At 46.5% G+C, this 13,337-nt stretch overlaps 1 protein-coding gene and 1 long non-coding RNA gene across 4 annotated transcripts in view; both read right to left on the bottom strand.

The window, feature by feature from the left end:
• LOC143924221 (uncharacterized) overlaps positions 1-13,337 on the bottom strand; it is a 292,570-nt gene that overhangs the window by 38,491 nt on the left and 240,742 nt on the right. The gene's annotated exons all lie outside the window — the stretch shown is intronic.
• The window catches only part of ITGB2 (integrin subunit beta 2), a 172,700-nt gene that overhangs the window by 38,491 nt on the left and 120,872 nt on the right, over positions 1-13,337 (bottom strand). For all 3 annotated transcript variants that reach the window (XM_077448407.1, XM_077448408.1, XM_077448409.1), the window contains exons 8-10: positions 10,237-10,332; positions 9,987-10,076; positions 2,716-2,856 (exon numbers count right to left, since the gene is read on the bottom strand). In XM_077448407.1, coding sequence (XP_077304533.1) covers positions 2,716-2,856; positions 9,987-10,076; positions 10,237-10,332 — 327 coding nt within the window. The remainder of the gene's footprint in view (positions 1-2,715; positions 2,857-9,986; positions 10,077-10,236; positions 10,333-13,337) is intronic.

The following is a 13,337-nucleotide window of genomic DNA, read 5'->3' as shown; positions in this document are numbered from 1 at the left end:
GGAATTTCCACGACATTGATGGTGAGCCAGGATATTATGGAGCGAACAGAACCTCCTATGCATCGGATCAGGAGGGGGGAGAGAGGATCCCAGTCCAGGACATCAAACCGTTTGAAATACTTTGTTGTCCTGAGGCAAAGGGGTTCGTTTTCTCTCTCCTGTGTGTTAGGTAGGTTCTGCTTTGCAAAAGAAAAGCGTCTGAAAGTGACATAGATTACGCACAGCATATAGTGGAATTTCCACGACACATAGGATAACATTGAGCTGCTTGTACAGGCAAAACACAAAACTCCTGAAGAAGCAGCGATTTTTATGCCCCGTGTGCATGGACCCATACACTGATTTAATACATTGATGTTTACATCAAGCTAGTCTGTGCTGAAATAAAGGGTGTTGGAATTCACAATTAAATATAGTTTTCATTTTTTTCTTTACAAATATATTAAAATCTGTAATTACATGGTGTTTGGACAAAAAGTCGCGTGCGGCGACTTATATAGGGACATCGCCGGATGATGTCCCCACCCATTATGATGTCACATTATGATGTGACATCATAATGGGCGGGGACATCATCCGGCGATGTCCCTATACAAGACACCGCATGTCCTGTCATAGTGACCGGAGACAGCGACGAGGCAACATCTCCAGAAGAGAAGAAGAGAAGAACAGAAGACGACGACAGCGGCCTGGTACAGCTCAGGAGGTGGGGGGCCGCTTGCTCGTCCGCACCCCATTTCCTGGCCAGCCGGGTAGCGTGCTTAGATAAGGGTCTGATATGGACCTGGGGGGACCCCCACGCTGTTTTTTTCAGCGTAGGGATTCCCCTTTAAGTCCATACCAGGTGATGCGGCCAGCAACGCCTCATTCACTGGTTCCGGCTACCTGGAGCCACGCTCAAAATTAATGGACTTTCCTCCGTGTGTGTGTGGGCAAGTCCGTTCATTTCAAAATTACGGCGGACCTAGTCCACCACAAAAGTGCCATGTGTGGGCAGGTAGCTCGTTCGGAAAGTCCGGCGGACAGTCCGGCGGTTTAGTCTGATACGTGTGTACACGACATAACACTAACCTGTCTAGCCCTGTAAAGAAGAAATCAGTATACATACCTTTTTTGAAGCCGATCCGATACGATCCCACGCTGAGCTGTCAGCGGCGGCTTTGCTGTGGAAGTGGGTGCAGAATACACAGGCCAAAACAGAAGCCCTACTGTAACTCTATAGGTGACGTCATTCATTTCACAGCCCTTGTTGGCTGTGTCCTCTGCAAGGATTCTGCCGCTGGAGAGCGGATTGGAATAGCTTCAAAAAAGGTATGTATACTGATTTCTTTAAGAATTCTTTAGTGTGTTTCGAGTTTTGCAGAAACACACTACTGTCCATTTAACATGGTTTCCTATGGGTCACATTCACATTTGTGCACTTTATGGAAAGGGCCAGGGACTTTTTTCTGGTTTTTGCTTCCATATACTTCAGTGGATCAAAAATGTGTATTGAAAAACACGAAATGGACCTGGAATATGTAAACTGCAACTTGCATAGGTGTGAACTAGACCTAAAACATGCAGCCGAACAGGACTGCAGCTGTTTACTACATGATTCTGTATTACCTCCCTCATTGTGAGGAGGAAAAGGACCCAAAATGGATGGGTCATGCAGGACGCTGGACGCATGGATGATGCTCTAATTGGCTTAAAAAAGGCAGAGCACTGCGCCCTGAGCCCACCCAGTTGTGTGATAATAGCGAATTAATATTCGCTATTGTCTTCCTGATTCTCCTCCCGGCCAATCAGGAAGGGAGTCCTAATGCCGCGTACACACGACCGGACTTTTCGAGGGACTAGGTCTGACAGACTTTTGATGGAGTTCTGACGGAGTTTTGACAGAGTTCTGATGGACTTTCTGAATGAACGGACTTGGCCACACACAATCACACCAAAGTCCGACGGATTCAAACGTGATGACGTACGACTGGACTAGAATAAGGAAGTTCATAGCCAGTAGCCAATAGCTGCCCTCGTGTCGGTTTTTGTCCGTCGGACTAGCATACACACGAGCGGATTTCTCGGTAGGAACTGGGTCCGGTGGAGTTCTGGCGGAAAATTTTGAAACATGTTCCATTTCTAAAGCCTGTCAGACTTTTGCAAATCAAAAATCCGCTGCAGCCCACACACGATCAAATGGTCTGCCGGAATCATTCCATCTGACTTTTGATGTTGAAAAGTCCGGTCGTGTGTACGCGGCATAAGACCCGGTTGGCCGATAGGAGAAGCGATTGTATTTGCTGTCAAGGAGGAGAAGATGCAGGGTGAAGCCGCCGAAGAGGAGGAGATGCAGGAAGGAGCCAATGCTGCCCACAATCTAGATGGGGTAAGTGTGGGGCTGGTGGGTGGATGAACGAGCGAGTGAGGAGGGTATAAAAAAAAACACCTGCCACCCCTCCCCACCCGTTCCATCGGTCAATTGTTCGGCACCACTGCCAAACCATATAATGAGGTCAAACCTAAACACTTTCAAATTGCATGCAACCAGGCAGGCCCCTGAACTACATAGTTGAAGGTAAATCTAAAGGAAATTGAATAAGAAAATTGTATAATGCCTAACATATAGTGGAACAAAATAGTACAAGTAAAGTGTATTAAAGAAATGTTGAAAACAAGTGTATAATGTACAAATGCTTTACCTTATTTAGATAGCATCTATTGCTTATTGCTTACCTCCTCATTGATCTTGACATTGCTGCATTCTCCTTTCAATTGGTCTTTATTGGTGACACCATTGGAACAGTGTGAATCATACAAAATATCCAAGGAGTCAGGTGTGACTCCATGATCCAGAATAACTTCAGATGACAAATTCTGCATTAAATTGTACACAGGTTATTAATAAGCCAATTACTTTATAACATCTACACTAATATACTTGTGGCCTTAACTGCGCTTCATGTTTTTATTATCTTGTTAATATGCTGCTACTAACACTTACAGGCAAACCCTATATATACAGTGCAGTATTTTTTGTTTTTAATTATTGCAAATCATGATTTTAAATTACAGTTATTTATTCATTTTTTAACAGAACGTTAGATTACTATTATTTTTAATCCCACTTCTAAGGCCTCATTCACATTAGCAAATAGGCCAAACAGCAGATACCTGCAGCAAGAATCACTGGTGTGTGCAAACAGCTGTTGCCTGTTAAAAGCAATGGCAGGCTGACAGGAGCCATGGCTGTCCACCACTGTTCCCATGTGTCCACACATCAAGTGCTTACCTGTAGTTAGAGGACAAATGACCAACCATTGACACAGATTGCATCCAGGACTCATCTGTCCCTAACTGTAAACTGCTGGATGCATGTGAACAGCGGTGGCCAGCCACAGCTCCTGTTAAGCATCGTACGCACGATCAAATTTTCAGCAGTGTGATGACAGACTGCCTAAAATCTGACTGTTAGTACGCTCCAGACAATTGTTGGCCAACTTTCCACCAAACAAATGTTGGAAAGCAGGCTAATAAATTTTCGGCAGACAGCGGTCTGTTGTCAGATTTTCCTATTGTATGTACACAAGTCCGTCACACAAAAGTCCAAAGTACAAACACGCGTGCTCGGAATCGGTGCTCACTAAACACAACATTAGCAGAAGGTGCCCAAAGGGTGGCCCTCAAGAGATGAAATTCCACTATGTTTGTGTTTGTTGGCCGACAATTGTGTACCGTTTGTATGCAAGACAAGTTCCTGGCACACGCCCTTCAGACAAAAGTTTGGCACTTTGTGGAAAATCCAATCGTGTGAACGAGGCTTTAGTCTGTCATTGTTTTTAAGGTTTCTTCCTTGACCTGACTGAATCCCATAAATAAAAAAATTGGATTTTTATATACAGCTTACCTGTAAAATCCTTTTCTTGAGAGTACATCACGGGACACAGGAGCTTCATTACATAGTGGGTTATATAGGCACCTCTGGTGATTGGACACTGGTTGACCCCAATTAAGGAGAATTCCTCCCCTATATAACCCCTCCCATATGGGAGGCACCTCAGTTTTGTAGCAAAGCAATAAGAAACCACGTAAAACCCAAGAGGGGCGGGAGCCCTGTGTCCCGCGATGTACTCTCAAAAGGATTTTACAGGTAAGCTGTATATAAAAATCCAATTTTCTTGATCATACATCACGGGACACAGGAGCTTCATTACATAGTGGGATGTCCCAAAGCAATGCTCAGATTGAGGGGAGGGAGACACAGATCATAATTATAGACCGCCAGGGACCGGAGGACCTAAACTGCAGCCTGCAGTACACTGCGCCCGAAGGCGATATCCTCTTGCCCTCTGACATCCACCAGATAGAATCTGGTGAATGTGTGGACTGATGACCAAGTTGCAGCCTTACAGATCTGAGCCAGAGAGGCCTGGTGATGCACTGCCCAAGAAGCACTTACAGCCCTCGTTGAGTGCGCTTTCACTTGAAAAGGAGTAATCTTCCCTTTTGCACTATAGGCCTGAGAAATAACCTGTCTAATCCATCTTGAGAGAGTGGATTTTGACGCCGCCTGGCCCTTCCTAGGGCCTACTGGCAAAACAAACAAGCAATCAGTTTTCCTTATCTGAGCAGTTGCTTGAAGATATATACTGATTGCTCTAACCACATCCAAAGTGTGCAAAGATTCTTCTTCTGCGGACTGTGGGTCTGGAAAAAGGGATGGTAGGATTACGTCTTGATTCAAATGGAATCCCGAAACCACCTTAGGTAGAAAGAACCTGTTGGGGCGCATGACCACCCGGTCCTTATGAATAATTAGATACGGCTCCTTGCTGGAGAGAGCTGCTAGCTCTGATACTCTTCTAGCCGTGGATATGGCTACCAAGAAGACCAATTTTTTAGTCAGGAGAACTAATGAAGCCAGATGCAAAGGTTCAAATGGTTGCCCCTGAAAAGCCGAGAGAACCAAATTCAGATCCCATGGGGTTTGACTGGCAGCCTTAACTGCATGGCCCCCTGGATGAAAGCCCGCACCAGGGAATGCGATGCAAGTGGCTTCTGAAAAAACACAGACAGAGCCGAAATCTGCACCTTGATAGTGCTTATGGCCAAATTCATTTCTAGGCCTGACTGGAGAAAGGCCAAGATCCTGCTAATGACATACCTTCTAGGATGCCATTTTCTGAGTTCACACCAGGAAACATATGCCCTCCAGATTTTGTAATAAATAAGCCTGGAGGCCGGCTTTCTGGCATTGACCAGAGCAGAAAGGACTGGCCCCGAAAGGCCACGGTCTCTCAGAATGTGGGTCTCAGCAACCAGACCGTCAAATTCAGACTGCGTAAAGCAGGATGGTAAATTGGACCCTGTGAGAGCAGATCTGGCTGGAGAGGGAGGATCCATGGCCTGCCTACTGCCAACTTCATGATTTCTGCATACCATGGTCGCCTGGGCCAAGCCGGGGCCACCAAAAGGACCGATTTTGTCTCCCTCTTGACTCTTCCCAGGAACCGTGACAGAAGCGGGCTCGGGGGGAAGGCATAGATCAGATTGTACTGATCCCAGGGAACTGTCAAAGCATCTGACCCCTGAGCAAGTGCATCTCTTGTCCTTGACACAAAATTGTCCAGTTTCCTGTTGAACCTGGATGCAAACAGATCTACGTCTGGAGTACCCCGCCTGCGACATATGTTCCGAAACACGTCGGGGTGTAGAGCCCATTCTCCTGGTCACAACGGCTGGCGGCTCAGAAAATCCGCCTGACAATTTTCCACTCCACTCCACGGAACATGCTTTTCTGCCCAAGTATGTGATTCACCTCTTTTTGGGCCACCAGACTCCTGGTACCACCCTGGTGATTGATATAAGCCACTGCTGTGGCATTATCAGACTGAACCCGAACAGGGAGACCTTGTAGCCTGTAAGACCACCTTATGAGAGGCATATAAACTGCCCGGATCTCCAAGACATTTATGGGCAATAGCCTCTCGATCGCAGACCATTTCCCCTGCGAGCACGTCTCCTCCAACACTGCTCCCCAGCCCGTCAGGCTGGCATCTGTCGTGATAATCTTCCATGGAAGAGGAAGAAAAGTTTTGCCCTTCAGCAAATTCTTGGTTTGTAACCACCAGACGAGACTCTTGTGTGTCCCTGGGGATAGACGCATAGGAAGATCCAAGGATTGGGGCTTCCTGTTCCAAGCCGCAAGGATGCATCTTTGCAGAGGCCTTGAGTGGAACTGGGCGAATGGGACGGCCTCGAAGGAGGCGACCATTTTTCCTAACAGTCTCATCTATAATCGAATTGGGGATGATCTCCTGCCCAGAATTAGGCGCACCAGATCCCCAATGGCCAAGGCTTTTGGCCTTGGAAGAAACACCCTGCCCTGAGCGGTGTCGATAACCATACCCAGGTATTCCAACCTGGTGGCAGGCTGTAGGGACGACTTTTCTAGGTTTATAATCCAACCTAGGCGTTCCAGGTGTTCTGGCGTTCTGGTAACGCTGCGGTTCAGGAACGCTACTGTTTTCTCCATGAGAAGTAAATCGTCTAGATAAGCCATGACGGCTATACCCTGAGCTCTTAGGTTTGCCAAGAGAGGGTCCAGAATCTTCCTGAAGACTCGTGGGGCCGTAGCAAGCCCGAACGGCAAGGCCACAAATTGAAAATGGCGCTTCTCTACCGCGAACCTTAGAAATCTTTGGTGTGCGGGAAAAATTGGCACATGGAGATATGCATCTTTGATGTCTATTGATGCCAAAAATTCTCCCCCTTGCAGGGAGGAAACTACAGTGCGGATTGACTGCATTCGGAAGGACCGGACGCGTAAAAACCGGTTCAGATCCTTCAGATCTAGGATAGGTCTGACACTTCCATCTGGCTTCGGAACGGTGAAGAGATTTGAGTAAAATCCTGAACCCTGTTCTTTTGGGTCCACTTCTACTATCACCCCCTGGGATAGTAAGTGATCCAAGGCCAGAAATAGCGGTTTTTGCTTTACCGGATCCCTGGGGATCCTTGACTTTAGGAAACGAGAAGGTGGAATCTCCTGAAACTCTAGCCTGTAGCCCAGAGATACCAAAGAGATCACCCACTTGTCCCGGATCTCTTCCCGCCAGGCTCCTGCAAACTGTAGGAGCCTTCCCCCCACTTGGCCGAGCGGGGGCGCCCCTTCACAAGGAAGCTTTTGGGCTCTGCTTGGCAGGCTTTCGCCCCCAAGTCTTTTTCTGCCCCTGGGCTCGGCCCTGAGCCTTTCCTGTAGAGGAGGGCTGAGAAGGCCGTCGCCACTGCTTAGAGCTTGATGCTCCGGGAGAGAGAGCACGCCTGAATGAAGGACGCTTGCTCCTTTTGACTGGAAGGAGAGTAGATTTACCTCCTGAGATTTTTTTGGACGAATTTATCTAATTCTTCTCCAAACAAACGTTCCCCTTTGAACGGGAATCCAATCAAATGCTTCTTGCATGACAGCTCAGCTGCCCAATTCTTTAGCCATAGGGCCCTTCGCATGTGAACCAACATGAGAGACAAACGTGATGCTTGTTGGACAGAATCCAAAATCGCATCAATCATAAAACACAGAATGTGAGGCAATTCTGCATAATTTTCTACTTCCACTGGGAAGGAGCCCAAGCATTTGCTTAACCTGTACCTTGAGGAACTGACACAACCCCACGGCTGCGACTGTAGGTTGCACCACAGTGCTAGCCATGGAAAAGGAGGCTTTTAATAAGGTTTCCAGCTTTTTATCAGTTGGATCTTTAAATACCTGCGCATTATCCAACGGACAAGTCAGGTTTTTATTCACGCAAGAAACAGCCGCATCGACAGATGGGACCCCCCACTTCTTGGTGAAACTTTCCTCCAGAGGATAATGCACAGAAAACCTTTTAGGAGGAGCAAACAGTTTATCTGGATGTCCCCAATCCCCATACAACAATTTATCCATTAAGGGATGAATTGGGAAGGAATAGGCAGTCTGTGGGGCTTTCCTGACTCCCAGGGAAGAAACAGAGGATGTAGCGACTTCAGCAGCAGGCATTCTGAATGTGGTACGCACCAATTCAGTATAATACTGCACCTGTTTTCTGAGTGCCTGGGAGGAGGGGACTCTCTCCTCTTCCTGTGACTCATCCGACTGCTCATGATCCCTATCCCAAGATAGGGATCTCTCCTCATTTTCAGAAGAATCATCTGAGAGAGGGATTACAGCAGAGGGAGGGGATCTATCCCTTTTCCTGCTATCTTTCAGGGAAGCAGAAATAAAATTAATGATTCTCCCTTCAAAACCCTCCAATGTAGCCTTAAGGGAGTCCTCAGTGACATAAACCGGGGCTGAGACATTGGGAGAGGCTGCAAAACCTGACAGGGGCACTGACTCGTCTTGAGAGGCTGGCTCCAGTCTTGCAGGGGGAGATGGTAACTTACAGGCACTTTTAGAACCCCTGGACCTAGGCAGTGATTTACCAGTGCCTTTGCTACCTCCCCCTGAGACCCTCTTACGAGGAGACATAGTCCTAAGCTACAAAGCAGAGGTACTAGTACAAGTGCAATCACTGTTGTGCTTAAAGTCTCACAATAAATATAAATGCTTAAACTGCACAACCTGATCCTGAGTAGGTGTCTAAGGTTTGCCTGGATCCAATCCCCACGGATGCTTACTGCCCACAGCTCCTGTGTCTCCAATTACAGTCCCCTGACGCTCTGGGCTTTTTAAAACTGCCGCCTGGCACCTGCGCAGTACAGCGCTGTGCACACAGACGTGCATGGCTCACAACCACACTCCTCCATTAGGCCGGGAACGCGCCCGGCGCACATGCGCGCATGCACGAGGACCGCGGGATCCAGGGGGGGAAAGGAGAACCCCCCCGGAGCTGCGTGGGACCCCCAGACTACGTGGGACCCCTGTGTTTACCTTGATGTGGCAGGGACTGCAATGGAGACGTGTGTACTGAAAGGCATGTAAGTATGCATCAGGCTGCTCTTACTCCCTCTAGTGGTGGAAACCAGGTAAGACATACAACTACTCACAATGAAGAAATCCATCATATAATTATATATATATAGGATTAACTTCTCTTACCTGTCCTCGCCGCAGGAATTGCTGAAACAGACAAATTCCAGCCTTCACCCATCACGGCGGGTAGTGTTAGCCAACCTTCAGGTTTATCTGGGGCTCTTTCTCGGAAGAGCCTCCTACCTGGACCATGTAAAAAGCTCTGCCAGAAACTTTTGTGCGCTCTGTATAAACAGTACACCAAGTCTGGTTTTCCCAGAGCCCAGTCTTCCAATAGGAGAGGACTTACAGGCCAAACCTCGCTTCTTCGGCTGACGAGGCCCGGGTACCATACCATCTTGGGAGTCAAATATCGGCCCGAGAAATGGATCCGGTTTTGTTGTAGCCCTTAGGCCCCCGCAGGGACCTGCATAGAGCTAACGTTTTACGTGACCAACCACCATAGACACTGGCGAAAAAACTGAGGTGCCTCCCATATGGGAGGGGTTATATAGGGGAGGAATTCTCCTTAATTGGGCTCAACCAGTGTCCAATCACCAGAGGTGCCTATATAACTCACTATGTAATGAAGCTTCTGTGTCTCGTGATGTATGATCAAGAAACAATGTGTACAATAGGCAAAATAATCAATTAATCAAAAAAAGATTTAAATTGCCCTCTCCCCAGGTTCTAATAACAATGCAGGATGTGCACGGTGACATTTGCATTTACAAAAAGAACAGCAAACAATCTTATAAGCAAGCGCAATGTCAGAATACTTTTTTAATGATTGCACACCAGTAAAAATGTTGCTGGCATCTTAATTTCTGGCCACAAAAAAACATGAAAAATCTACTAAAAATCTGAACATTTAATGTTTATCAGTGTTTTGTCATGATTTACCATTCACAGCTGAAAAGATCTGCCAAATAAAGGCAAACTTTGCATATATATATATTTTGGAGTACATATCTGGAGCTGAACAAATTACAGATTTCACATGCATGCCTTTTACCTGGTAAGCCTCTGTAATTAGCTGGATAACATTACTTGAATCAGGAGATAATATACCAACCACCGATTTAGGAATTAGCCTACTGAGAGCCTATAAAAAAACATAGGAAAATGGGAGTAAAAAAAAAAGATGTCTGCACTGTGTATTATGATACAGGCAGATGCATTTGCACACCTTCTGTGACCCGCAATTGTTGCAGCTGAATTTGTGTAGCTATGTTCAGTTTAGCAGTTTAGCACAAGTCCCTTACCTCATATGTTTTAACCATATTGGAAGTGACAGCAAACACAACCTGTATGTTATTCCTCGAAAGCATCTGGGCTAGCTGTCCAACTGAAGGGTAATCCTGTACAAAAACAGTTTAAAAGAAGTTTATTAAATATGTTAACAATCAAAAAGTAAGTAAATCACACAAGAGTCAGCTAAATGTATTTGCTTTAAAACAATTAAAATACCAGTGTCTGCATAATTCTACCAGGTGCTAAGTAACAGTGCAAAAATATATTGGTGGAAAATGAACTGGTGCCCACAATACTAATAAAGATGCCAACGGATGGGACAATTTTCATAAGGAATACAACTGAGTTCTGATTAGAAAAATATAATAACATACTGTACATCCTTAAGGACCTCTTAACATGTATGCGTACAATTCCATACGCATTTACACTGCTTTAGGGCACAGCAAAATATACCTGCACTATTATCAGCCATGCAGTACACCACAAGGGTATATATATATATATATATATATATATATATATATATATATATAGCACACCTTGTTTTGAGTATGTTAAAACACATCACACATGAAGTAAAGCATGCGTGATCCAGTGGCGGCTGGTGGATTTTTCTTTTGGGGGGTGGCAAACAACCAACCCCCTCGGACGGCTGGCGGAGCAGCAGTACTACTACGTGTATCATCATGTAACTATTGTATGATCGCAGAGTATCATCATGTAACTATTGTATGATCACAGTGTATTTTCTTTTGGGGGGGGGCGGCAAACAACCACTCCCAACCACTCCCTGTGGTGTCCTCCCGCACGGTCCTTGCAGGCGGCGAGGTGCAGGCATCGGCTCTGGTGGGTGCTCCAGTTGCTTCCTCCGCCGCGTGTCTCCTTTCTTCTGCCTAAGCACTACACATCCAATAGGATCGCCTAATGCTTTGGCACGGGGAGGAACTTTAGTGTGAAAATAGTGAAAATTCATTCGCTGACTGGGTGGGCTCAGAGCGCAATGTTCTGCTCTCCAAACACACCCTTTTGTTAAAAGCCTATTAGGGCCTCTGGCTGTAATCAGGTGCTTCAAAAAAGCACCCACCCTGCATTGGAATCCATAGTCCAGTGCCCTGATATGTAGATCAGGGGGCCAGACACATGGATGGGGGGGGGGCAGCGCCCGTACGCACTCTATGGATGGGCCGCCACTGGCATGATCACAACTGCATACAGTGCCTTGAAAAAGTATTCATACCCCTTGATTTTTTCCACATTTTGTCATGTTAAAACCAAAAACATAAATGTATTTTATTGGGATTTGATGTGATAGACCAACACAAAGTGGCACATAATTGTGAAGTGAAAGTAAAATGAAAGAAAGAAAAAATTGCCATGCATTGCTAGCTAAAGCTGATATGCAATGAAAGAAAACTCACATTAAAGCGATAAGGGAAGAAAACCTTCTGCAAGCAGCTCCCCCCCCCCCCCCATCCCCTCTTAATGTTTACCTGAGCCCAATTTCATTCCATTGATGGGCACAAGAGCAGAGGCTCTCTCTCTTCATTGGCTCAGACATACCAGGGGGAGCCATTGTCTTCTGTTGCTGTCAGTCACAGCCAGTGAAGGGGACGGAGACAAGCCACGCTCCCTGTGTCTTATGAATACACAGAACCAGCTCAGGAGCAAGCACGCATGAGTACCCTCAGAGAAAGCTTGCTATTGGGGCACTCGGCACAGGGAAGGGGCCAGAAGGGCAGGCGGGGACTCGGCACAGAGTGGAGACTCTGCACAGCGGGACCCAAGCAAAGAAGGATTGGGGCTGCTCTGTACAAAATCATTGCACAGAGAAGGTTTGTCATTTAAAAAAAAAAAATTGCCTTTAGAAATCACTGTAATTTGTTTTCCTCTCACTCATCATAATTACATGCTTGTAAATGCATTAAAAAGACATTCTTGTTATATAACTACTTCATTACCATGCCATAGCCAAAAGATGGAGCACCGGAGCACGCATCGGGCAGTGTCTGTGATCGCTGTGTGCCTTGGACATGCATTACAGATAGGGGTAGAGGGCAAATCACAGCGGCCCTTTACCATGTGATTGCTGTGTCCAATCACAAGTGATCAAAAAAGAAAATAAAGCAGGTCATCGGTAGTTGACCGCTCTTTTTCCCTAACACAGAATCCAAGTGTGAGGGAAGTAGACCGCTCTGTGCCAGTAGAGTGAGTTTACTGATTTACTGTCTTTTCAATTAACCCATTGATCAACCCCAGAAAACAGGAGCCACTTGTATACTTCCTGTGGGGCTATATTCATTTGTGTTGGAAAGGCCCACACTGGAGCCTGAAAATCGTGAATCTGGAATTTGAAAGCTTGTCATAGTTGTCACCAAAAAAGGGGGCAGAGAGCTGAAGTTACACTTTGCAAAGCTTAGTAAGGAGATCTCTGGGAGCCGATTGGAAAGAAGGGACACACCACCCTCCACTCAGCACACAGGAACAGAGCTGAGGCTGTCAATCAGCTGAAGGTCCCTCCCCTGTTACCATTTTTCTCTTGGTGTCAGGAAAACTTGTCAGAAGTTATTCATGCTGATAGCAGAGGAACGAAGCAGCAGACATTTAGTGCACCTAATTGAGACAAGCACACACTATAGAGGGATATACTTTGCCCAATCTTTCATGTCTGAGGTTTACAACCACTTTAAAGGCTTGCCGACCAGCCGCCATCATTATTCTGCGGCCAGTTGGCACAGGTGTATGTCGGACGCTTTAAGAGCTCTAGGGGGCACGCGCGCCACTGGGATTGCCCACGGAGCGACGCCGGAGATGATGCGCGTGGCCGGTGGCCGCAATGTCTGCCTGTGACCAACGATTACTTCCCAGAGAGCCAGATCTGTTTACATTGACAGAGATCCCCATTCTGTCAGGGAAGTAGAGAGAGATTTACTGTTCCTAGTGATCAGGAACAGCAATCTCTCTACTCCCTGTCAGCACGCTACCCCCCCACAGTTAAAAACATCTCCCTAGGGAACACTTAACCCCTTGTTCGCCCCCTAGTGTTAACGCCTTGCCTGCCAGTGACATTTATACAGTAATCAGTGGCTATTTTTTGTTCTGTAAATGTGTA

This window comes from Lithobates pipiens, unplaced genomic scaffold, assembly GCF_037356315.1.
Source record: "Lithobates pipiens isolate NorthernLeopardFrog02 unplaced genomic scaffold, aLitPip1_a1.2 Scaffold_22, whole genome shotgun sequence".
Taxonomy (NCBI): domain Eukaryota; kingdom Metazoa; phylum Chordata; class Amphibia; order Anura; family Ranidae; genus Lithobates; species Lithobates pipiens.
This window is presented reverse-complemented; position numbering and strand designations above follow the sequence as displayed.